The 27,519-nt window shown below is 39.3% G+C and overlaps 1 protein-coding gene across 1 annotated transcript; it reads left to right on the top strand.

The window, feature by feature from the left end:
* Window positions 1–751: 751 nt before the first annotated feature.
* On the top strand, window positions 752–25,749 carry LOC130904435 (putative helicase mov-10-B.1). The gene is made up of 23 exons (XM_057817182.1): window positions 752–1,028; window positions 1,107–1,206; window positions 1,490–1,659; window positions 7,362–7,455; window positions 7,555–7,696; window positions 7,787–8,027; window positions 8,510–8,620; window positions 11,817–11,994; window positions 12,214–12,356; window positions 13,542–13,718; window positions 15,685–15,797; window positions 15,871–16,070; window positions 16,328–16,425; window positions 18,497–18,594; window positions 18,668–18,766; window positions 18,836–18,938; window positions 19,014–19,131; window positions 19,243–19,425; window positions 19,495–19,566; window positions 19,666–19,791; window positions 25,076–25,164; window positions 25,244–25,356; window positions 25,427–25,749. The coding sequence occupies exons 1-23, from the start codon at window positions 874–876 to the stop codon at window positions 25,492–25,494; spliced, it is 2,991 nt and encodes a 996-aa protein (XP_057673165.1). The 5' UTR covers window positions 752–873; the 3' UTR covers window positions 25,495–25,749.
* The last annotated feature ends 1,770 nt before the right edge of the window (window positions 25,750–27,519 follow it).

The raw sequence follows: 27,519 nt of genomic DNA, 5'->3' as shown, positions 1-27,519 counted from the left end.
TTGAACTTTATCTGAAATTGATGTCCTCGGAGCCAGTTATGACATTAAGTGTGTGTCTTTTGTTGTGTATTTTGAATGACTTTCTGTTCACAGGAAATAATGACCACGCAGAACAGGTAGATAATATAGTCTCCCTGGGCCTCTAAAGGATTAAATTATGCCCAATAAAGGATTGAAGGAAGTGACAACATTTGAATAGCTGTCCACTGTAGTGACCACTGCCCTGAAACTGTCAAGTATCTTATCCATTTTGTTGTTGTTTGTCATCTTCAACAAATTCTGTCTTGCATGAAATAAAAGTTTGAATCTGATTGTGTTTGAAATGAGCTAAGAAACCTTTAATAGGAGTATTAACTACAACGACATGCAAGCGCATCTATCTTTATATCTTTGTATTACATTATCTGAAATGTTTCATGTCCATCTAATATTTTACTTTTGTTTCACAGGAATCCTACATTTTACTTTCACTTTACAATTCGGGGGAGCATTCGTTTAAAGTACAGCCACAGTTGCTTTGTGACCTAATTCGCTAAGGAAAAGCCAGTTACTAACATTTTGAAAGGTAGATCTTTGTATCTTTATTTGTGTGTGTGTGTGTGTGTGTGTGTTTTTTTGTTTTGTTTTGTTTTTTTTTTTTGTTTAGCCTTCAATCGTTTTTAAGTTTCGTTTTCTCTGGATTCGGTGATTTGAGAAGGTGCGCGTGGTTTTAACACCGAGACTGCACTGTCAAGCCACGCTTCTTCCGGTGTCACAGTTATAAAAGTATACACCGCCCATCCGAACTGTATTATAAAACATAGTAAGAAGTCGTTCTTCACTAGAACTTCCGCATTTGAGCGGGAGGGGACCTCAGAAGTTTGAGACGGCTGCATGGTCCATGCCCGAAAAAGCATCATGCCCGAAAGAAGGAAATCAGGCCACCGAGCTGGTGTCCAATTCTTGGTCTTTCTGAGAGAAACCGAGCGAGCAAACAACATAAAGAAGTCCGAATTGAAAGAAATTTACAACACGGAGTTCAAAGCCAGGTGTGCTGCGATTCTTCGCTGTAACGGTACGTTTTTCGAGTGGACTACTTTCATGTTTTTCTTTATTCCCTTTTTCAGGAATCAAGAAACCAAGGTGCCAAACTTCAGCAAGGTCTTTTACTTCATGAAATTGGAGAATAAAGTATACACGCGGAAAGATGAAGTTCACTTCCTATCGGTATGCCTTGTCACTTATATCAAGCCTAAACTTCCACTATGTTAGTGTCAGATTTCACGAGTCAAGCGGTATAGACAAAAGTGTTTTTATTTTTATTTATTTTTATCACAATCTGTGTTCAAAAAATGAACTGATCTGATTGACGGAAAGTTTTAAACTGGAACCACGGAATCGCCCACAAACAACGTCTTTTTAAGATGTCAACATGAGCAGAATTACCAGCTGTAATGAAAAAAAATGTGTGGCTTGGGTTTGCAATTTTAGCATTACGTGATGTGCTCAGGTTCAAGGGATTATGGTGGACCAGTGGCATAGGCCCAGGAGACAAAAACCACAGAAAGTCAATCAGATGGTTGTGAGTCATGCACCAGCTCCAGATCAGAGACTGCGTTCTGCGATGGAAGAAAATATGAACAATGCCAGATCTCTGAAGGAAATGCTCAAGAAGGACAGGTAAATGTAATTCAAATATTCTATTAACTCATTGGCTGCCATTTCAGCTCGGTGGGCTGGCAGTGATCAGTCACGTTTTTGAGTGCCATTGATGGCAATGGACATATAACCCATTTGAACTGGGAGTGCTGGCAGTGATCATTCACTCATTCATGGATTGCCTTCAGTGGCATTAAATGAGTTCTTATTTGGCCATTGGCTGGGACGTCAGTTGCCATCAATCTTTATTAATCATTTATTGAAAATTCATTGGACGTCTGTTGCCGTCAATGACGACAAAGGAGTTAAAAGGCATGTTTGTGACATGAATGCTGTGTAAACTGATACAGAACCTAGTTATATCTTGTCCATTGAATAGCGCAAATATTTCTGCTGCCGTCATCAGTTTCCTTTTATGGGCATATTTAAATCTTAGGTAGACACACCTGGTAACATAGGTCTAAATACGGAACTGCATATTTATGAGTCACTACTGCAACAGGAGTGACGCTTGCCCTTTTTGTTTCAATGATCTGTTATTGTACTGCTTTTAAACAAACAATATGTAAATTAAGGGTGTGACAAAATATCAAAATGGTGATATATCGTGATACTTTGTATCCCAAAAGGTTATCGATATGCTCCTGCCAAGAATCGAGATATCGTTTTAAAAAGGTGTCAATGTTAAAAAATAAATAAATGAATAAATAAAAAATGACGGTGCTCAACACCCAATGCATTTCGTTCATTCGAAATAGGGCTGCAGCTATTGATTATTTTAGTAGTTAATTTATCGATGAACTATTTAGTTTGAATAATCGAGTAATTGGATAAGGAACATAAAAAATTTGAAAACCGGAGCTGAGCCTCACATCGTATATATACATACATTATATACAGTGCCTTGCAAAAGTATTCGGCCCCCTTGAATCTTGCAACCTTTCGCCACACTTCAGGCTTCAAACATAAAGATATGAAATTTAATTTTTTTTGTCAAGAATCAACAAGTGGGACACAATCGTGAAGTGGAACAAAATTTATTGGATAATTTAAACTTTTTTAACAAATAAAAAACTGAAAAGTGGGGCGTGCAATATTATTCGGCCCCTTTACTTTCAGTGCAGCAAACTCACTCCAGAAGTTCAGTGAGGATCTCTGAATGATCCAATGTTGTCCTAAATGACCGATGATGATAAATAGAATCCACCTGTGTGTAATCAAGTCTCCGTATAAATGCACCTGCTCTGTGATAGTCTCAGGATTCTGTTTAAAGTGCAGAGAGCATTATGAAAACCAAGGAACCCACCAGGCAAGTCCGAGCAGGGGTCGCGTTAACCGAATATTTTCCGTCGTTGACCGATTTTTTAAAACGGTGACGGAAAAAACTGAAGTCCACCTGTCATTTTGACAGGTTGCAATTCACACCCCAGACCACAGGGTGGCGAGTAACCATATTAATTAGCTATTGTCTGTCTTGATGCATGACGTCGTTGGCCTTACTCTGAAAAATGTCAAGGCAACTGAGTGTCCGAAGTCTCTTCAAAAAGTCCCAAAACGACGATGGTGTTGATAAAAGAGGTGAAAAACAGGGACTGCACAAGCGGCCACGCAATTCAAGTCCATGCGCACCAGGAGGAAGAAGTAAGACTCCGTTCAGGCCACAGCAGGTGAACTGTTAATTTCATTGTTCCATAATGTAGCCTACCGACTGGGGCCACAGTCAGCTATTTTTGTCTCTGCGGAGAAAAAGTTACATATTCATCTGCTTGATGTGTGATGGCTGTTCTGTCAAAATTTGCTCCCTTATAAAATTTTGCTCCCAAAGCTTTTGTGGCGCTGAAAAAGCCCTCTTTTACATTTAATTGGACTCTAAATGTTATCCAAAGGTGCTAACTAAACTAGACATCATCATAAACATACATGTGCAACACGAAAATGGCGTAAATTTATACTTAACGACACGGCGAAGTCGTTAACAGTGAGAGCGCGGGGTGCAGTTGCTGTGTGCAGCTAATATGGTAGGATGTGTTTGAGAACTTTAGTACATGTCTTTACATGATCAAACTTAAGTAAATATTCCTTTCTTCAAAGAAAGTTTGTAATGTTTACTTTGGAATCGCTGCATTCGTGGCCATTTTTAACGTTACGCGCACGCGCAAAACCGCAAGGTAGAAATTTTTGATGGGTTGCAAAATTTGTCAGAACACCGGAACGCGCGCGGCTCTTAAGTGTCTCCGTCACGTGACTGTGTCATAGCCGCTAACGCGCTCGGCCAAATGGACACACGAGTACGGAAGGTGAATTATGCCAAACAAAGGGTCACCACAATGTCATTATCATCATTTTAAAAATTTAAGTGACTGGTAAAAATAGATTATGACCGGATTTTTATGACCCTGTCAGTCAAAATGACAGACAACGAAAAAGTCTAGCGCAACCTCTGGGTCCGAGATACTGTTGTGGAGAAGTTTAAACCCGGATTTGGATACAAAAAGATTTCCCAAGATTTAAACATCTCAAGGAGCACTGTGCAAGCCATCATATTGAAATGGAAGGAGCATCAGACCACTGCAAATCTACCAAGACCCAGCCGTCCTTCCAAACTTTCTTCTCAAACAAGGAGAAAACTGATCAGAGATGCAGCCAAGAGGCCCATGATCACTCTGGATGAACTGCAGAGATCTACAGCTGAGGTGGGAGAGTCTGTCCATAGGACAACAATCAGTCGTACACTGCACAAATCTGGCCTTTATGGAAGAGTGGCAAGAAGAGAGCCATTTCTCAAAGATATCCATAAAAAGTCTCGTTTAAAGTTTGCCACAAGCCACCTGGGAGACACACCAAACATGTGGAAGAAGGTGCTCTGGTCAGATGAAACCAAAAGTGAACTTTTTGGCCACAATGCAAAACGATATGTTTGGTGTAAAAGCAACACAGCTCATCACCCTGAACACACCATCCCCACTGTCAAACATGGTGGTGGCAGCATCATGGTTTGGGCCTGCTTTTCTTCAGCAGGGACAGGGAAGATGGTTAAAATTGACGGGAAGATTGATGCAGCCAAATACAGGAACATTCTGGAAGAAAACCTGTTGGTATCTGCACAAGACCTGAGACTGGGACAGAGATTTATCTTCCAACAGGACAATGATCCAAAACATAAGGCCAAATCTACAATGGAATGGTTAAAAAATAAACGTATCCAGGTGTTAGAATGGCCAAGTCAAAGTCCAGACCTGAATCCAATCGAGAATCTGTGGAAAGAGCTGAAGACTGCTGTTCACAAACACTCTCCATCCAACCTCACTGAGCTCGAGCTGTTTTGCAAGGCAGAATGGGCAAGAATGTCAGTCTCTCGATGTGCAAAACTGATAGAAACATACCCCAAGCGACTTGCAGCTGTAATTGGAGCAAAAGGTGGCGCTACAAAGTATTAATGCAAGGGGGCCGAATAATATTGCACGCCCCACTTTTCAGGTTTTTATTTGTTAAAAAAGTTTAAATTATCCAATAAATTTTGTTCCACTTCACGATTGTGTCCCACTTGTTGTTGATTCTTGACAAAAAATTAAAATTTTATATCTTTATGTTTGAAGCCTGAAATGTGGCGAAAGGTTGCAAGGTTCAAGGGGGCCGAATACTTTTGCAAAGCACTGTGTATATATATATATAAAGAGGATCTATGTACAACAAAAGAACAATTGGCTAACTTACATAGCAAAAGTCCGCTAGCTTAAATGCTATAAAATACTAATGCTTTTTTACAATGCTCTTAACAAATGGCTCAGACATATTCCCACAAAAAAATTGCTAAATATACCTTTAAACTAAATTACAAATGCATTCAAAAAAATCATTAGCTCAAACAAAAACTTATGTTGGTCTTAACAGGGAGCAGATGTGAAATGAGGTAGACTAGAGGGCCGTGTGTCCACCCAAATCAATTCTTTTAAAACAAACCATTACAACACCACTTTAATGAAACAAATACTCGAAGCAACAAAATTTAATTTGAATCTTTTTTTCTAATCCAATACTCGAGTTAATCGATGAATCGTTGCAGCACTAATTCGTAACCAGAGCATTCACAGTCATTCTGTCCGATTTTCGGGACCTTTACAGATCAGTTGCTGTTCATTTACAGGTCATTTCCTGTTGAGTTTGAGTCGCTGCCTAATCATTTGGGTGATGCCCAGGTCACTTCCTGCTCTGTAACTAAAAAAAAAAAAAAAAAAAAAACAGGTAGTGACCCATAAAATATCCCAAAATCAATCGGTAAATGACCTTAAATGGCCCAAAATGACCTAATTGCCGGGCATTGGCTGCCAATGACGGCCATATACAGTGGTACCTCTACATACGAAGTTAATCCGTTCCAGGACCTTGTTTGTAAGTCGAAATGGTCGTATGTCGAGCAGGATTTTCCCATAGGAATACATTATAATTCCAGTAATTCGTTCCACAGCCCAAAAACCTTCACTAAATCCTTAAAAAATACTGCTGGTACTATTACAAATGGCAATTACACATAGCAAAACAAATAAATTATAAATCAAAATCGGAATAATAATAATAATAATAATAATAATTCCTGTATTAATGTAACGAATCGGGTTCTAATGTGGCGGACGTTTTTTGCTGACCCTGAACGCACCGCGGGGCTGACGTGCCAGAGACAGACCGGTGAGCTTGAGTTTCACTTTCATTTTGAATGTTTTCTTGAGAACACCGTCAATTGCGGCAGACAGAAGGTGTTTTTGTTGTGAAATAAATGATAAAAACGTGGCGAAGTTGGCGATTTCTCTGGAGATGTTACCACAATAAGAATTGTCAGCTTAACTTATAAAGACTGGCGAACGATGGTCGGAGGAGGACCGTGGAGATGTATTGTTGAGCCATTTCACGGATGCCCACCCTACGCTCATATTTTTCTGTCATTTGCATCTTCATTTCGCAAGTTCGTGTGTCGAAGCGATCGTATGTAGAGGTACCACTGTACGTTCAATCCGTTTGAAGTGGGAGGGATGGCAGCGAATGTTCATTCCAACCAGAAACCAGACTAAAACAACAACTTTGAATCATTCACTTGACCTAACCTAACAATTAATACCTGTAATGAGTAGGGCTGTAAGGATACGATTCATATCACAATTCTTGACCCATGATTCGATACACAAAACCATTTGTGAAATATGAAAAATATTTTAAAAAACTAATAATCTGAAAAAAAGGGCATTGTTTCAGCACAGTCAGGAAACATACCTACAGAGCCTGAGACCTGAAGGGCTAACCTTATTTTGTATTTTAATGCTTTATCACATACGCAGGTACTTCGTGTTCTTCAATTCATTTAAATTTGGCATTTTTGTTACACCTAATCAAATAATTTATTTTTGTTGACTTCGATTGCACTGTCCCTTTAAATTAAGGGATTAGAGTAATACAAAACAGCCAATGTACCTAACCGTTAAGAAGTTCTGACTGGTACGGCGGTACCAGTCAGAACTTCCTAAATTCCTAGTTGTCCCACCCAATCCGGGACTGTTGGCAACCCTACTTACCATGTTGGTTCTTGTGGAATCAAAGCAGGAATTGAACCCAAAAACTGACAATGATTTTGTGTCACAGCAAAGGCCAGTCTACTTACTTTCACTCAGTGCCAATTATACACTATATATCTACCAGTACTTTACCGTCCCCCCCCCCCCCCCTTCTACCCTAAGGTCTGAGTTAATTTCTGATAAAAAAGGTATCACCATCACCGCAGACAAAGAATTCGAGGATGGCTCAATCTGGTGGGATGTGGAAACAGAGCAGGTATTCTTTATTTTTGTTGAAGTTGTATTAACGTCTTCCGTAAAATATTTGAAACACGTTTTCATTGCATTTCATGTTTGTTTTTTTGTTTTTTTAAAGTTTGATGTGAACCTAAAAGTGGAAAACACTGGAACTCATACTGTGGATTTTATGTACTATGCCCCATTGAACAAGTTGAGCTGCTTCACCCTTAATGATAAGCAGAAGGTGACCCGAAGAAAACCTCTTTCCCTCAAACCAGGTAATAAAAAGCCCATTCATTTTCAATTATTGCATCACTCCACTTTGACAGTTATCACCCTGGTACCAAGTATGATTTGATGTGTTTCAGGCGATACCTATCCAATCACGGTTAACTATCATCAGCTTAAGTATGCTGGTCACTATCCAGTGACGTTGACATTTGAATTTAAGCAGAATTCCACCCTTTTCTACATCGTGCGTGATATTCATCTTCATTTTATGAACAAGCTGGGAAAAGAGCTGGAACCTATTGCTCCTTTCAAACGCTCGTGTCATGCTGCTATGGTTCAACTGGAATGCTGTGTTGTGGAAGGAGTTCGACCTGATGGGTATGTTTACATTCCACATTTGGATAGGATTTTAAAAACGGGGAAACATCAGTATTTTGAAAATCAACAGATGTTACTATAATTTCAGCTCTTAAAATTGTTAAATCAATTTTGCACCCTTAAAATTGCTCGTATACAGCTGTTTTTCCATTGTACCTACTTTGAATACACACGACAGAATTGGCAGGTCTCCCTTCTGATCTGGCAACATTGACCACTTTCTTCTTATTAGCAGCAGAGTATAGTAATTCATCCTTTTTGTAGATGTGTTTTTTTTATTTATTATTATTATTTTTTTAACTTTGGCAGAGTAACGTGTAAATTTTAAAGATTATTTTCCACAATCCGATCTTGAAACAAAGCAGAAATCCTGCACAGCATCTCTTGAAATACTGACAAATATCTGATTGGCCTTTTGCACCCCTACTTGATGCAACCTCATGATACTATTTAATTATGATGCACTTTCTTTTTTTTCTCAGGCATTCATCGATGGAGCTAAAAAATGCAGTCCGGCTTTATTCGTATGAGATGCCAAAAGACTTAGGCCAGCGCATCAAGGCATTGATGCGGAATCCCCCCATTGATAAAAGGTTTTTCAAAGCTTGATAATGATGTGCAATTGATATAAAAGGTCTACCTACTGCTATAGAAATGCTATGTTTAAGAATAAAAGAAAAAGCCAAGAAAAGTAATTCACAAATTTTCCCGACCAATTATAGATGGGGAAAAGGGTGTTAATTCTACAACTCTTGATGTGCTTGTTTTGAAAGTAAACCAATTACTGGTGAACTGAAAATATGAATCAGCATACACCAGCCACTAAAGTGGTCCTCACATCCTGTTAGTCCGGCATTAATGACTCTGCTTTCTTAACCTATGCTGATGCAAACAAACACATCTTGCTCAAAAATAAACATTAAGACTTTGACTTCTTTATGACCTGAAAGTCCCTCTCTCTCACAGTAATGGTAAAGGGTGTTATACTTATATAGCGCTTTTCCACCTTTCAAGTAGTGGTATGTGCATTGATCAATAAGCCCCGTTCCTGCCCCTCGCCTTTGTATCAATCCATGAACCAACCTCCTTAAACTGGTGAACTTTATTTGGGGTTCATTAGACAAGAGTTCTAATGTGATTAAGTCAACGTCCATTAACGTACCCAGTTACAAAAGGGTGTGCACATATGCAACCACTTTGCCTTAAGTTATTTATATTTACATATTTATATATTTACACACACACACACACACACACACACACACACACACACACACACACACACACACACACACACACATACTGTTGGAAAGCTTTCAAGTGAGACATAGCTCACCTATACGCAACATTTAATAACTCTTCAACCTTGATTATACAGTACATTCTTAACTTTTGTGATTAAACATTGACTGACAAGCAGTTGAATTACATCTCTGCCATCGCCCTAGGGGTGTCTGTGTCACTTTCACTGGTACTAAGCAACTTCGAAGACGATGGTAGGAACCCTGCCACACAAAAAGAAAACCTTCAAATGTACTGACTGCTTTACGGCATGCGTCACGTCTCTCTTTACCCTTTCTATCCGTTGTCATTTGATATTGTTTGGACACACTTAGATTCATAACCTAATTGCTATTCATCCTTTGCACAGCCATAGGAAACACAAATGTAGTTCAGACCGACTCCAGGTGACAGCGGGAGCCGGACTTTACGACACTTCTTGCGCAGGTCCTCATGTACGGTGGCCGAGAGGTGTCAGGCGAAATGCGAAGTCCAAACACTGTGCAAATAGAAAAAGCACGAACCCCAATTGCAAACGCTTTGCAAAAGAAAAAAAGCACGAATGCAAACTGCCACAACACCATCCCCAATTCCTAAAGCGCAATCGCATATTGGCAAAAGCATGAACCCCAATTGCCACAACACGGCAGCAAATGGCTCGCAGCACGAATGCAAATTGCCACAACACAATCCCCAACTCCTAAAGCACGATTGCAAATTGGCAAAAGCAGGAACGCCAATTGCCACAACACAACAGCAAATGGCTCGCAGCACCACTGCAAAAGGCTCGCAAGACAATTGCAAAGACGATGACCCAGAAGTTAAAAAAAAAAAAAAAAAAAAAAGACGTCACTTTGTATATTGCTATATGTGCTTTGTGACCATTTCTCTGGGCCTCCGTAAAGTTGCTCCCCATCAAACACAAATTTATATAAAAATGATGTTAATCGTTTGTGCTGCAACGGTTTTGTAGATACAGTATTATGCTTTTATTGAGAAATTAATTTCGAGTGGGGACGTCACTCGTAGCTTTTTCTTACCTTAGCTCCCGCATCTAATGGAGCGTACCAACTCTCTCAATAACAGAGGGGTGTCCTAACAACTACCACGAACAGAGCACAAAAAAATTAGGGTCCATTTTGCGGTAAATTGGGGGGCTTGAGATATTTGTTTCGAGTGATGATGTCCCTCTAAGCCCCTCATTTACTGCAAAGTGGTTCCGAATTTGTGCCATTCGTTTGTGCTACTTTTTAGACACCCCTCTGTTATGTTTATGTTAATGGAGCGTACCAACTCTCTTCCTCTGTTATTTTAATGAAGCGTACCAACTCTCTCAATAACAGATGGGTGTCCTAACAACTAGCACAAACGAATGGCACCAATTCGGAACCATTTTGCAGTAAATGAGGGGCTTAGAGGGACGTCATCACTCGACGTTAATATCTCAAGCCCCCCAATTTACCGCAAAATGGACCCGAATTTTTTTGTGCTCTGTTTGTGCTAGTTGTTAGGACACCCCTCTGATATTGAGAGAGTTGGTACGCTCCATTAGCTGCGGGAGCCAAGCTATGAAAAAGCTACGAGTGACGTCCCCACCCGAAATTAATATCTCAATAAAAGCATAATAATGTATCTACAAAACTGTTGCAGCACAAACGATTAACATCATTTTTATATAAATTTGCGTCTGATGGGGGGGGGGGGCAACTTTACGGAGGCCCGTAGAGATGGTCACAAAGCACATACAGCAATATACAAAGTGACGTCTTTTTTATTATTATTATTATTATTATTGTTATTATTTTTTTAACTTCTGGGTCATCGTCTTTGCAATTGTCTTGCGAGCCTTTTGCGGTTGTGCGGCGAGCCATTTGCTGTCGTGTTGTGGAAACTGGCATTCGTGCTTTTGACAATTTGCAGTCGCGCTTTAGGAATTGTGTTGTGGCAATTTGCATTCGTGCTGCGAGCCATTTGCTGCCGTGTTGTGGCAATTGGGGTTCGTGCTTTTGCCAATTTGCGATCGCGCTTTAGGAATTGGGGATAGTGTTGTGGCAGTTTGCATTCGTGCTTTTCTTTTGCAAAGCGTTTGCAATTGGGGTTCTTGCTTTCTCTATTTGCAAAGTGTTTGGACTTTGCATTTCGCCTGACACCTCTCGGCCACCGTACTCATGGGAAATGCAGTCTGCCGTTTCGGCAAACCACTACCTTTTTAGTCCACTGGCGTCGCCAAAATCACCAGAAACAAACTTAAGTGTTGCTTTAATCTTTCCTAGCAATAGATGTCAAATCCATTTAAATTGGGAAGGGTTTGAGGCAATCATTCACTGCCAGGCCTCCACTCAAAAAATATACTTTGCGAAAGTCTTATTGGTGAAAAAGGTCTTGGTCTCATTTGTTAAAATATCGCAATAAATTTAGAATTCAAGCAGGGTTGGCTTGACTTTTTATGCTTACTGTTTGCTCTCAAAATTACTTTCCATACTCATTTTGTCCTTTTATTCTTTTAAGTCAGGTGCTGACCGGCCCTTTGAGATTTAAGAACTACTCTAAAAGGTTCCATGAGTTGCTTTATATGGAGGAGGAGCAGATGCAACTGAACATTAGGCGATACTTCATACCGAACAGTGACAATGAATACGCAATCATGGAACGAGATCCAGCCAACTCAAAGCTTCTCATTCTGAAGGTCAACTAACTTACTTAAAATGAATATAATTATTATAATGATATTTTACAATGGTCTATAAGCTACTTTTACAGATTTACGTATGTTGACGCAGATGACAAGAAAACACAATGTTTAACCTCTGCTGAATGTTAAAACCCCAACCTGCATGCTGCCAATAAAATTTCTGATTTCACGTAAGGTCTTGAACATTAATCGTTCTGTTTCACCCCCTTTCAGGTACCTGGTTTGTCTGAGAATCGCCCTTCTGTGTTGCGTGGAGATAAGCTGCTGGTTTACCCTCAAGGAGAAACAAAACACAAGTACTGTGGTTATGTCCACAAAGTAGAGCGGGACTCTGTCAAACTGGGCTTCAGCTCAAAGTAAGTCCTGTCAGACAGTCACAACACCCAGTTCAGTAAAATTCTTTTCTTGAGGCCAAGGCACGGCATCTGTCAGGTTGAAGTCAAGATTCTGTATTCTAGAGGTGTGTGAAATTTCTGATTCTTGGATTATTCGCGGTTCGGTCGTGGAAGATGCGAGAACGATTCACAAACATCCAAATTCCGATTATTGAAATATGCCTAGTAAAGCGGAACTAAAACAGTCAGCGCGGTCTTCGGGACTCAATGAGAAACGGACCGAGAGTAAACATCATGCTAGTCGTTACCCGGGTAATGACAATGCTCAACTCACGGCTCTGGCTCAACTCATGCCGCTAGATAAAAGGACTAGTTTATCTAGTAGTTTGCCGACAGCTGCTACAAACTACGCGCAAATAAAGCTACGGTAAATATCACATGTATAAAGAACTAGATGCGAAACGACCGACTCGGCGGCGTTAGCAGCACGTGTAGAAAACTAGATGCGAAATGACAGACTTGCCGGCGTTGGTAAACAGCCGCCATCTTAAAGCATTAGACTTCCCTGGAAGGCTATTGTAGCGAACTTAATTAACTTTTTACCCAAAATACTCCTAAATCTGCAAAATCTTGACTTGTATCTATCTTTAAAACAGTTTTAAAACTTTCACGTGTCGAAAGTAGACAGAAGGGAAATGATGGAATAACGAGAGCAATTTTAACAACTTTAACGGTTGATTCACAACAATAAATTAATTGAATGTAGTTTAAAGCTGCTGATACAGATTGGGGACGTGAATGTTTTATTTACTGTTTTGAACTGTTAACTTGATACTGAAATAGTCGTTTATTTACGCCTGAGAGGACTTTTGTACATTTTTTTTTTAACTATTGTAAAAAACATTAAAGCAGCTGATAGCGGGGGGTTGCATCAATAATCTATTTATAATCGAATTGTAGCTTCTGAATCAAATCGAATCGTTAGGTGCCCAAAGATTCCCACCTCCACTGTATACTATATAAAGACTTCTATAAAGCTCTGAAGTCTTAATATTTACCTGTCTACGGTAAAAACAAACTTCTCACAAGGAGCACCCAACTGCAAGAGGAAAAGCACTTAATGCTGTACGATAGTATAAGTTTAGTCTATGACTATTAAGACGTTTTTAAAACATTTTTTTTTAACCTTTGTAAATATGCCCACAGATTGTTGAACATTTTTATTGATGGCATGAAGTTCAATGTGGAGTTCACACTCAACCGTCTGATTCTTCGTCTGGAGCACCGAGCTGTAGATCTTGCTACCCAGTTTGGACTGGAAGAGGTGTTGTTCCCACCAGCCAGCCTTGCCTCGAAAGAAACTTCAAATGTTCCTCAACTGAGGTGAGGCAATTAAGGATTTTCGGCCATAACTTACAGTGCCTTGTAAAAGTATTCGGCCCCCTTGAATCTTGCAACCTTTCGCCACATTTCAGGCTTCAAACATAAAGATATGAAATTTAATTTTTTTGTCAAGAATCAACAACAAGTGGGACACAATCGTGAAGTGGAACAACATTTATTGGATAATTTAAACTTTTTTAACAAATAAAAAACTGAAAAGTGGGGCGTGCAATATTATTCGGCCCCTTTACTTTCAGTGCAGCAAACTCACTCCAGAAGTTCAGTGAGGATCTCTGAATGATCCAGTGTTGTCCTAAATGACCGATGATGATAAATAGAATCCAAATGTGTGTTATCAAGTCTCCGTATAAATGCACCTGCTCTGTGATAGTCTCAGGGTTCTGTTTAAAGTGCAGAGAGCATTATGAAAACCAAGGAACACACCAGGCAGGTCCGAGATACTGTTGTGGAGAAGTTTAAAGCCGGATTTGGATACAAAAAGATTTCCCAAGCTTTAAACATCTCAAGGAGCACTGTGCAAGCCATCATATTGAAATGGAAGGCGCATCAGACCACTGCAAATCTACCAAGACCCGGCCGTCCTTCCAAGCTTTCTTCTCAAACAAGGAGAAAACTGATCAGAGATGCAGCCAAGAGGCCCATGATCACTCTGGATGAACTGCAGAGGTCTACAGCTGAGGTGGGAGAGTCTGTCCATAGGACAACAATCAGTCGTACACTGCACAAATCTGGCCTTTATGGAAGAGTGGCAAGAAGAAAGCCATTTCTCAAAGATATCCATAAAAAGTCTCGTTTAAAGTTTGCCACAAGCCACCTGGGAGACACACCAAACATGTGGAAGAAGGTGCTCTGGTCAGATGAAACCAAAATTGAACTTTTTGGCCACAATGCAAAACGATATGTTTGGCGTAAAAGCAACACAGCTCATCACCCTGAATACACCATCCCCACTGTCAAATATGGTGGTGGCAGCATCATGGTTTGGGCCTGCTTTTCTTCAGCAGGGACAGGGAAGATGGTTAAAATTGACAGGAAGATGGATGCAGCCAAATACAGGAACATTCTGGAAGAAAACCTGTTGGTATCTGCACAAGACCTGAAACTGGGACGGAGATTTATCTTCCAACAGGACAATGATCTAAAACATAAAGCCAAATCTACAATGGAATGGTTCAAAAATAAACGTATCCAGGTGTTAGAATGGCCAAGTCAAAGTCCAGACCTGAATCCAATCGAGAATCTGTGGAAAGAGCTGAAGACTGCTGTTCACAAACACTCTCCATCCAACCTCACTGAGCTCGAGCTGTTTTGCAAGGAAGACTGGGCAAGAATGTCAGTCTCTCGATGTGCAAAACCGATAGAAACATACCCCAAGCGACTTGCAGCTGTTATTGGAGCAAAAGGTGGCGCTACAAAGTATTAACGCAAGGGGGCCGAATAATATTGCACGCCCCACTTTTCAGTTTTTTATTTGTTAAAAAAGTTTAAATTATCCAATCAATTTTGTTCCTCTTCACGATTGTGTCCCACTTGTTGTTGATTCTTGACAAAAAATTCAAATTTTATATCTTTGTTTGAAGCCTGAAATGTGGCGAAAGGTTGCAAGGTTCAAGGGGGCCGAATACTTTTGCAAGGCACTGTATGTGTGTGTATATATATATATATATATATATATGTAAATAACAAATAATTATTTGTGTGATTTAATAAACATGCTTTAGGCATTTCAATGAAGTTTAGTGTTTGCATTATTAAAATTTTTATTGTCAATTTTTACACTTACTGCAAATGAATATCAGCTCTAAAAATCTGTTATTGGCCTAACTGCTATTAATCGGTATCGGTCCTAAAAAACCCCCACATCTGTTGATCTCTACTATACTACTATACAACCTGTATAACTAATACCATCATCATTGATGTCTTCTACTTGTGTGTGTATTAGTTTCTTTAACAGACAATTGGCGGAAAACCCTGAGCAGATGCAAGCTGTTCGTCATATTGTAGCAGGTACTTCCAAACCTGCTCCATACTTGGTTTTTGGACCGCCTGGTACAGGTAAATCCCATTGGGCTGCTCGTGTTCGCACTTAATTAAAGCAAAGTCTTCACTCAGATGGATCTTTGTCCAGGAAAAACCATTACTTTGGTGGAGGCCATCAAACAGATTGACAAGCTTGAGAGTGACTGCCACATTCTTGCCTGCGCTCCTTCCAACAGTGCTGTGGATGTCCTCTGCAGCAGGATTCTGAAGGACCATGGGAATAAGAGCAAGGTGTACCGCATGTTTGCTAGCAACCGTGACCCGCAAAGTGTCAGTGAGGATATAAAGGTCAGTGGAAGTCACTTTGTGCTTGATGCACATGGACACTGGTTGCTTGACTTACCAATTTCAGAAATTGATTTTCTTGATGATCATGAACTTCATGATGTTATGAGCCCAAATATGAGTTATAGTGGAGCCACAGTCGACGATGCACTCACAGAAAAACTCACTTTTGATGTGCTCCGCCTGATTGACCTTATTGAATTGTCAGTCTATTGCAGTGTGAAATTTGTGTGTTTCCCCTGTTTGCGGTTATTTCACAGGCATACTCTAACCTAGTTGGAGATGGTTTCATTTTCCCTTCCAAAGAGAAACTGATGACGTATCGAATCATCGTCACCACTCTGATCACCGCTGGAAGGTAGCGTCAGATGCGCATATTTGTTGACGTGCATTACACTGTTGGGTCGTGTGTGTATTTTGTAAATGAAGCGTCCATGTACAGCGGTTGTGTCATCATATTGAATGCAAAGGTCGGTCTTTGGATTATGCAAAATGTTATAAAAACAGTATGAGCTCGGGTTGAGGAGATGCAGTAATATAGTATTTAGTTGTGCTTATTAAAGGAAAAACTTTTATTGGAAAATTTTAAACAGTTCCCAGGTACTTTCAATAAAATGTTGTAATTGTGCGAACTGAAAATGCACAAAGAATGAATAATGACAGCTTTTCTTTTAAGGTAAGGCAAGATAACTGTTTACTCTCGAGATAACTTTCATCAGTTAAGGCATTTTAAATTGTTTATTAATTTGTGTGAAAAAGTGAAGCCTTTTGCCTGCTTTAAAGAGTCAACTCCAAGTAAACTATCTAAACAAATAACATTTTTTAAATTGTGCGTTAACATCTGGGAAAATGTTTAGCCTTTTTTTCTGTTTCATCTGAGTCTCAACAGATTCAAATGAGAAGACAATGCACCAATAGACCCTACTCACATGACGTCACAACCACGCCTCCGCGCCATATTGTCCGTCTACTCGTCGTTTTGATGCATTACCGCTACGTAAATTCCTCCTATTATGGCGTGTTTTTCTGCTCGTTAACATTAATAATCAAAAGGGTGAAGGCGTGTGTGGCGGTTGGTTGCAATAACAGAGAAGATAGATGGAGAGACTTGAAGTTGTACCGTATTCCGAGAGACCTGGAGAGGAGAGCGAGATGGACTGCTGCAATTCGACGAGAAAACTGGGCTCCAAACGATTACCAGAGATTATGTTGTAGTCATTTTATATCTGGTAAGATGCATTTAATATATATTTAGAGGGTTTTGGGCTGACAACCACAATTAAGATCATTGCGAGGCTAATCGCCGACAACATACAGTTTCAAATTCAAGATGCTTATTTCTTCCATCATTACATTTTGAATAATATTTAGCTGGTACCAAGTGAAAGAAGCTAGCCTCGTCTACGGATCATCAGTTAAACAGGTGTGTCCAAACCTTTTGCAAAGGGGGCCAGATTTGGTGTGGTAAAAATGCGGGGGGCTACCTTGGCTGATTTACATAGAACAATATATTTAAACAAATGTTAGCAAGCCATTCTGTGTGTCACATTTGCTTTATTATTTTTTTTAATTCATAATTTCAACAGTCTCGTCTTTGTGGCGTTCTCTTTCGACACTCGGGCTCTTGCGAAATACTGCTGCTGTGAAATTAAACTAGCTTCAAGTTGCTATAATTTCTCGCTGCGTATCTTCCCTGTAATGTCGTCGTACATGTCAGCGTGTCTTGTTCGGTAATATTATCGCGTCACATCGAACTCTTTGAAAACAGCGACTGTCTCTTTGCAAATGAGGCAGACACAGTTGTTGCGTGTTTTATTGAAGAAATAGTCTAATGTCCACCTATCCTTGAAGCGTCGGCCATCGCAGTCAACTTTTTTTTTTTTTTTTTTTGATTGTCGCCATTTTAGAAATCACACAGGGTAATGTTGCTTTTAGAGTGCTGCTCTTAACGTTTTTCAAAGTTTCGTGAGAATAGGCCAAGTTTCTGTGGAAAAGATAGTTGTAGATATCAGGGTAGCAGATGTCAGGCAGAGAGGGCGAAGACAGCGGGTCGAAAAATATCGATTTAGGCATCTAATATGGATCTGGGGAACTGATAGATTGAAGCTTTTCCACATAACGCATTTTATGCAACGCATCCAATGAGTTTACAGCGTCTGAAAGCACTGGGGCTTCCATGAATTGCTCTATAAACTGAACGACTAATTGAAACCATTGAGAATAGGGCTAAACAGACGGACAATATGGCGGTCGGATACAGCGACACGTCATTCTGTGACGTTGGTGAGTAGGGTCTATACAGTGCAAAACCCAGTATTTCAGCTCCAACACTAGTCTAGACCTTGCTCCAATAGCTTGTGCAGGTGTACTCAAGGAAGTGGGAAGCGCATTGTGTTCTCCCCTCATCATGTAATTTCTGCTCTCGGCAGGTTGGTCACAGGAAACCTCCCAAACGGTCATTTCACTCACATTTTCGTCGATGAGGCCGGACAGGCTACGGAGCCTGACTGTTTAATCCCACTAGCTGGTAAAAACAGAAGACATGATGAAATGCTATCTAAAATGGCACTGAACTTGGTTGAAATTTGCTTGGGTTAAAGGACTGTTGGATCCAAAGTCTGGTCTGGTGGTTCTGGCTGGAGACCACAAGCAGCTGGGACCCATTGTGGCATCCCCTCTTGCTGAGAAATACGGAATGGGTATGCTACTATGCACTAGAGTCCTCGTATTGACGTATACAAGCTTTAGCGTATCAATGCTGTTTGCAGGAATTTCCTTCTTGGAGCGAATGATGGACATTACCACAGTGTATCAGAAGGAGGATGGTGCGTTCAATGACCTCTTCGTCACCCAACTGCTGCACAATTACAGGTGTTGTAAAATTTCACCTTGTTTTTCCTCCACTAATCCTCAGGTTAACTTGTATGATTGTCTTGCCCTCGTAAGGTCCCATGAAGCCATTCTGGCAGTTCCCAACGAGCTTTTCTATGAAGGGAAGCTGGAGGCCCGTGGCGAAGAAATGAAAATCAACTCCTTGTGTAAATGGGAACATCTTGTGAAACAGGTATGTCACATTCAAGCGTTTGCTTCTTTCGCCTCATTTTTTGAAAACACTCTATATCGGGTCTAGTTAAAGATCTGTAAATTAAATGACAAGTGCCATACTTTGTGTTAGGACTTCCCTGTGATTTTCCACGGGGTAACGGGAATCAATGAGCGTGAGGCTAGCAGCCCATCATTCTTCAACAGAGCAGAGATTCAGGTTCTGATGGATTACGTGGAGAAACTGCTGCAGACGGGTGGCAAAAATGGCCTCGCTCCCAAAGATATCGGCATCATTGCTCCTTACAGGAAACAAGTAAGAAAACTAAATGAAGTAGCTCAATGAATTGAGTTACTTTGTTCTTAGCTAAATTTTCTTTAACAGGTGCAGAAAATCCATCAGGCCCTCAACAAAATTCAGAAGAAGTTTAGATTTAGTGACATGAGTGCCCTTAAGGTAATTACAAGGCATGAATCCTATTTCAAGTTCACCCCATTTCTATATTTAAACATTACACAGGGAACGTCCAAGTCATTCATGAATTGTTCGTGTCAGGTTGGTTCGGTGGAGGAGTTCCAAGGTCAGGAGAGAAGAGTGATCTTGGTGTCGACAGTCCGTAGCAGCCTCGATTACACTGATTTTGACAAATGCTTCAACCTTGGCTTTGTTGGCAACGAGAAGGTATGCCTAAATGATAAGTTGCATGTTTTTAAGGCGCCATTATGTTTTAACCTAATTTTGTCATTTGAATGTGATAAGTATCCTGGAATAATTGTGATACAATGTTTCAACATTTGAGCTTTACCATGATACAGCGCATATTTTAAAATGTTTTTAAACATACGTTGCAACAAAGTTCACCTTTTTAACTTTATACGAGCGCATTAAAAATTAGACATGATTTTAATCATATTTCCCTTTATAAATTTGAATTAACAAATCATTGGTCGTTTTGAGTTTTTTTTTTTTTTTTTTTTTTTTTTTTTTATTAAATACAAAATTTCAAAATTTTAATGAAGATATACAGACTCCAAACAAGTTACAGAATGTACGTAGACAAAACAATTACAGAAATATATCAAAGCAAAATATTCGAGAAGCATTCAGTCAAACGTGAACTAGGCAATCAAATTTACATAAATGGAAGCAACAACCAAAGCAAATATGTTGAAATAATAAAACTCTGGTTATATCATTAGTTTCTTAACTAACTTTCAGGTATCAAAAATCCTAACTACTAACACTAGTGACTAACACTAAGCCCATCAAAAGCCTTAATGTCCAGCGTAAAGGAGGTATTTCTCCATTTTGTGCAATAATTATTAGAGCTGGGAATCTTTGGGCACCTAACGATTCGATTACGATTACGATTCAGATGGTCCGATTCGATTCTAAAACGATTATTGATGCACCCCCCCCCTTTTTTTTTTTTTTTTTTTTAAATATTTTGTACATTTGTTCCAAAATTGTTCAAAAATACTCTCAGGCTAAACCAAACTACTATTTCAGTATCAAGTTAACATATAGCAGTAAACAAATATACAAAAATAACAGTAAATAAAAAACTCCAGTCCCCATTCTGTATCAGCAGCTTTAAACTACATTCAATTAATTTAATGTTGTGAATCAACCGTTAAAGTTGTTAAAATTGCTCCCGTTAATCCATAATTTCCCTTTTGTCAACTTTCGACATGTGAAAGTTTTAAAACTATTTTAAAGATAGATTCAAGTCAATATTTTACCGATTTACGAGTATTTTAGATAAAAAGTTAATTAGGTTTGCTTGGAAGGTTCGCTACAACAGCCTTGCAGAGAAGTGTACTGCTTTAAGATGGCGGCCGTTTACTACGTCTGCATCTAGCTTTTTGTAGATGTGCTGCAAACGCTACCGCTACCGTAGTGCATCTAGTCTTATGTAAATGATATCTACCGTAACATTATGTGGATGACGTACTTTTGTAGCAGCTTCAGGTATGTTGTTGTGTTTTTTTATCTCGTGGCATGAGTTGAGCTAGAGCCGTGAGTTGAGCATTGGCATTACCCGAGGGGCCGGGTAATGAGAAGCATGATGTTTAGCTACTCTCGCTCCGTTGCTCATTGACCGCGCGGCGTGCTGAGTGTGTTGTACTTCCGCTTTACTTGGCATATTTCAATAATCGGAATTTGGATGTTTGTGAATCGTTCTCGAATCTTCCACGGCCGAATCGCGAATAATCTAAGAATCGGAAATTTTGCACACCTCTAATAATTATGGTACTACTACTTACTCAAAAACAAAATTATGTATAAAACAAAATATGTTCTAATTATCCATAAAGAAAATAATTTGACATGGTTCAAATTGTGGAACAACTTTGATTTTGATTATAGAGAACCTGTTTTTGACATTTAAGCGGAAATCTAGAGAAATATGACAATCAAATGATCCCATGTTTCATTGTCTTTGGATAACATTGAACTAAGTACATTTTTACTATTTATTTTTCAGTTGATGGGTCAGATATGCTTGCGATTCATTTTTGATCAGCTCAAACACATTGGATTTTTTTATTTTTTTAAATCAGAAACGAGCTAAATTTCTAGGTGTACTTGCAGAGTTAGCTGGATTAACTTGTTGTCGTGCACGTCACCAAAATACATCTTTTGTCGGGTGCCTATTTGTTTATTGTATTGTGGGCTCTGCAATAATGTACGACGTAACATATGACCGGTCGCAATTAGCGAACTAGGCCAGACGGTGGATGTGTGCGGACAGCTACAATAGCACCAAGAGCTCATTGAATTTCTAGCGAATTGTATCCGACTGTACGCATCTACTGACCAAGGCATTGCTTATCTACTGGCTTCCTACGGTCGCTGCTCACCACCGGTTGGATCTTTTTACCTCGTTTATCGTGTCACGTTCACAAAGACTTGCTGGCATAGTAGATGAGTTGTACAGACATAGCAACCATCAAAATCAAGTATCATTAAATTTTCGAATTACAACAACAAGTAGACATTTGGCACTTGAGTAGGGCGTGGGTTGAACAGTCAGCGGACACGCCAACAGCATCTGAGATTTGAAGTGCTGGCCATATTTTTCCCCATTTTGAAGCCTCATAAAATTTATTTGCTCTTTTTTTAAAAAAGTATTAGATTTAAATTTGGCTGGCTAACAACACTGTTCTTCGAATCTATCAAATACTTTGTTAATACTTTCGGGGACAGTGCTCACTACAGTGACCAGCTATAGAACCCTTGATAGAGCAAATGACTAATTTTGGTCATTTAAATAATAAAATATTGGCCACTATTATTTATTTAGTAATCATATCATATGTTTTTATATATTTTAAGGTGCTAGATGTTATTAAAAAGTTAATTATTAAAATTACAATGAATAAAAACACACTGGTTATGGGCCCCTTGTACAGTGGTACCATTACATACGAATTCAATCTGATCCAGGACCTGGTTTGTTAGTCGAAATGGTTGTACTAGTCCTTCTCTTTAGCATATTGTGATAAAGTTCATTATTTTCTGTAATGTACTGATAAACATTAGACTTTCATATATTTTAGATTCATTACACACAACTGAAGTAGTTCAAGCCTTTTATTGTTTTAATATTGATGATTTCGGCAAAAAAGTCAAGAAAAACCAAAAATCCCTAACTCAAAAAATTAGCATATTTCATCTGACCAATACAAAAAAAGTGTTTTTTTAAATACAAAATAAGTCAACCTTCCATTAATTATACCAGCTATGCACTCAATACTTAGTCGTGAATCCTTTTGCAGAAATGACTGCTCCAATGCGGCGTGGCATGGAGGCAATCAGCCTGTGGCACTGCTGAGGTGTTATGGAGGCCCAGGATGCTTCGATACCGGCCTTAAGTGCATCCACAGTGTTGGGTCTGGTGTCTCTCAACTTCTTCACAATATCCCACAGATTCTCTATGGGGTTCAGGTCAGGAGAGTTGGCAGGCCAATTGAGCACAGTAATGCCATGGTCTGTAAACCATTTACCAGTGGTTTGGCACTGTGAGCAGGTGCCAGGTCGTGCTGAAAAATGAAATCTTCATCTCCATAAAGCTTTTCAGCAGATGGAAGCATAACTAGCTGCATTGACCCCGCCCTTGATAAAACACAGTAGACCAACACCAGCAGCTGACATGGCACCCCAGACCATCACTTACTATGGGTATTTGACACTGGACTTCAGGCATTTTGGCATTTCCCTCTCCCCAGTCTTCCTCCAAACTCTGGCACTTTGATTTTCGAATGACATGCAAAATTTGCTTTCATCTGAAAAAAGTACTTTGGACCACTGAGCAACAGTCCAGTGCTGCTTCTCTGTAGCCCAGGTCAGGCGCTTCTGTCGCTGTTTCAGGTTCAAAAGTTGCTAGACCTGGGGAATGCGGCACCTGTAGCCCATTTCCAGCACACGCCTATGCACGGTGGCTCTGGATTTTTGTACTCCAGACTCAGTCCACTGTTTCTGCAGGTCCCCCAAGGTCTGGAATCGGCCTTTCTCCACAATTTTTCTCAGGGTGCGGTCACCTCTTCTGGTTGTGCTGCGTTTCCTGCCACACTTTTTCCTTCCCACTGAGGTGCCTAGACACAGCATTCTGGAAACAGCCTATTCGCTCAGAAATTTTTTTCTGTGTCTTAGCCTCTTGCATGAGGGAGTCAATGATGGCCGTCTGGACAGCAGTCAGGTCGGCAGTCTTGCCCATGACTGCGGTTTTGAGTAATGAACCTAGGGTGGGAGTTTTTAAAAGCCTTAGGAATCTTTCGCAGGGGTTTTGAGTTAATTCGTTAATTGAGATGATCAGGTTAGTAGCTTCTTTAGAGTACCTTTTCATGATATGCTAATTTTTTGAGATAGGGATTTTTGGTTTTTCTTCTTGCCAAAATCATCTTGATTGTCATCAGGCTTGAACTACTTCAGTTGTGTGTAATGAATCTAAAATATATGAAAGTCTAATGTTTATCAGTACATTACAGAAAATAATGAACCTTATCACAATATGCTAATTTTTTGAGAAGGACCAGTATGTCAAGCAGATTTTTCGAGCCTCGCGAGAATAAGCGGCTCAGATAATGAATGAATTTGTTCCACAGCCCAAAACTCTACGCTAAATCCTCCATAAAAACTGCAGGTACAATTACTAATAGGAATTATACATAGCAAAACACATTATAAATACAAATTGGACTAAGAATAATAAATGGAAATTAAAAAAAATTTTTTTTTTTTTGGGCCAACTTATAGAGGTGGGAGGAGACGGCAGGTGCACGCAAATACAGTGAGGCGTGTTCTGTCTAATTCAACAAATGCATTCTATATGACACATGTAAAACAAATTATGAAAAAAATAATTAAAAAAGCGTTTTTATTGTCACCTTTACTGGCGAACGGAGGTCGGAGGGAGAAGATGGTGAGTGTGTAAGTAGGTAAGGGGAGGGGGTTTAGTCATGCAAACCACACTCATATTTTTCTATCATTTCCTTCTTAATTTCAATCGTAAGCGTCACCTTTTTCCCTTGTTTCACCACCTGCACTAGCCCACTTGGGACCCATGTTGATTTCTCTCACAAGAAAATCCGTCGTGTGTCATTCTTGCGGGAAAACGATGAACTTGCGACACTGTCATAAATCGTCGTATGTAATATACATATATATGTAAATAAATGATGATGTGATGTCTAATGCGATTGTATGTCGATGTACCACTGTTACTCTGTTAAAGTTGACATATTGACTTGTTCAATTCATATAAAACAGGAAGACAGGCTGTGAATGTTCATGTTTGAGTGCCATTGTCGGCACTAGATGTCCAATCCATTCTAACTGGATCTAGCATTTAACTCCCAGTCAAAATGGGGGAAAAAAAAAATTAAAACCAAAGTTGGTGCACGAAAGGATTCAAGTTTGACTTCAACTACACTGTCCCTATAACACCAATTTCCTTAATCAGCGGTTCAACGTGGCAATGACTCGAGCTCAAGCGCTGTTGATTGTGGTGGGAAACCCGACTGTACTCAGCACTGAAGATAGTTGGAAGAGGTATGTTCCTCCTTTGCCAGCTTCCATGCACGTGCACTCTTGAAGAACAATCATAATCGAATGTCATGTTATTGCGCAGGTTTATTATTTACTGTCAAAAAGCCGGGGCCTACCTTGGGTACAAGCCTGTGGAGGATGATGAAGCTGTGGTCGACAGATATTCGAGTCTCTACCAAAGGATGCGCGCTCAAGGTAACGGCACATGCCCGAAGTCCTCAATTTGAACATTTGAAGGCAGACATTAAAACTGTTTTCTTTTTAGCGGAGGGCGAACAGCACGATAGGCTGGAGGGTGATGTGGATGAATTGCACTTTCGAGCTGAGGAGTGACCTGTGATGATATAGGGGGAAAAATATCGTCCAGAATGTTTCAGCATCTTTACCATGGACCAAATCAACCAGATTTAAGAGATGAGATTGCATCATCATAACTGCACATGCTACTTTAATAAGTTTGTTACCATCAAAATAAGTCATGTGAAGCATTTGAGGAATCATAATACTTAGCTTGATTTTTTTTTCTACTCATGTTATGGAATGTGAATGTTTTTAATGGGTCAAATAAAGATTTCTTACTCTAGACATGCTGGTCATAAATTCTTCTCTGCCTCAAGTGAGTGGGGGATATTTCAAAACCAGTATTATTGTGTATGTGTTGAGCCATTTTGGCGCATTTCTAAATTGCACACAGTGTTTCTTGTTCATTCAAGTTTAAATGACTGCTACAATTGATGGTACTCGTTAGGACAAATACGTCAAAAAGTTATTCAGAAATAACTGGCCATTTTTCATGGCTTTCTTAATAACCTAAATCACTTAAATTCTTAACTATGTGCCAATTTTATACATTTACCTTTTTTGTCAGTCACATGACACATTCAGTGGGAATTGGCATTCACATAAGGTGGTCTAATCATCACCCCATGGCTGTACCAGTTTATCAAGTCCTGTTATCGCCATATGCTACAAGTTAACATGACTCAACACTTATTTAAATAAAGCGCAAACGAGTTGGAAACATTCCAACTCTTCAAATTTTTAAATAGTCCACATACAAAATTCTGTAAATACTACTGTAATACTCAAATTAATTCACTTGTTCCAAGCTGAACAAACAAAACTCCCATTTGGTGTTCCTCAAGGGTTCAATTACAGCTACAAACGAAGCCGGAAATCTTAGCATAATTATTGACTCGGACCTAAATTTTGACAGCCATCTATTGTCATAATTTTGTCAGCCATTGTCACTGCCTATTTCAAACTAAAAAATATAGCCAGGATGAAGGGGCAGTTTTTCCCCAAACATCGAAAACCTTATCCATGCCCTCATTTTTACTAGACTGTACTAATATAACAGTTTATTTACAGGTCTTAACAAAAATCAATCAGATGCAGCTTATACAGAATGCTGCTGCCAGAGTCCTTAGAAATACAAAACTGGACCATACTTACACCGGTTATGAAATAATTACACTGGCTTCCTGTGTCAAAGAGACTATAAAATACTGCTGGTTTTTAAAATGCTACCGTTTACCAAAGGGCATTTATAACTGCCCATATACCTCTGGTTTCAAGTTATGACTTTTGCTTTTCATTCAATCTAAGTTCCATTTTCTATTTTGTCTTAAAGATTTGTGATTTTTATGTATAATTTTGTTTGGATTGTAATGTGATGAAAAGCACTTTGTGTCGAATTTTGCTATACCATAGACTGCAGACTTATGAAATCCATGGGTATACAAATAAAAATTGCCCTTCAACGATAAAATTCAATTTCAAACGTTACAATGACAATCAGTTCTCTATTTTTTTATATACAATTTTACAAAGGTGTCTCCATCATACAAACCAGTCATACATATGGGATTTTTTTTCTTGACTTATGTACATAAATAAGTGTCCTCTTGGTTAGTGACATCTGGATAAACAGCTAACTTCTACTTCTAAGAAAAAAAAGTTCTGATTTTCAACCTTTTTACTGCGATATTGTAAAATCATGGAACAATGTTTACCATTGATCAGTCAACTGAGCTAAGCACTTGATTATTGATAAAGATAGCAAAAACGTGAAAAAGTATTAATTTTGAACAAATATCCTCCAATTCTGGAGATCAATAAAAGGAAAAATTTTGGTCATTGACGTTTTATTTTGGGTGTAATTCAGCTGTCAACCAGTAGATAGAAGTACACGTCAGTGTTCATTTGTATGTGGAACACTTTCTACGTGTCAAACGGTTGCGTGCACTTCACAATACTTTTTTTTTAATGTGCTGAAATGACCTTAGAAAAACTGGTGTATTTCCCTTATTGCTGGGTAACTCCTGCGATGGAAAGGGGGTGAGTGTTAATGTCATG

Source organism: Corythoichthys intestinalis, chromosome 2 (assembly GCF_030265065.1).
Source record: "Corythoichthys intestinalis isolate RoL2023-P3 chromosome 2, ASM3026506v1, whole genome shotgun sequence".
NCBI classification, from domain to species: Eukaryota; Metazoa; Chordata; class Actinopteri; order Syngnathiformes; family Syngnathidae; genus Corythoichthys; species Corythoichthys intestinalis.
Note: the sequence above shows the minus strand (reverse complement) of the source record. Positions and strands in the feature narration are given on the sequence as shown.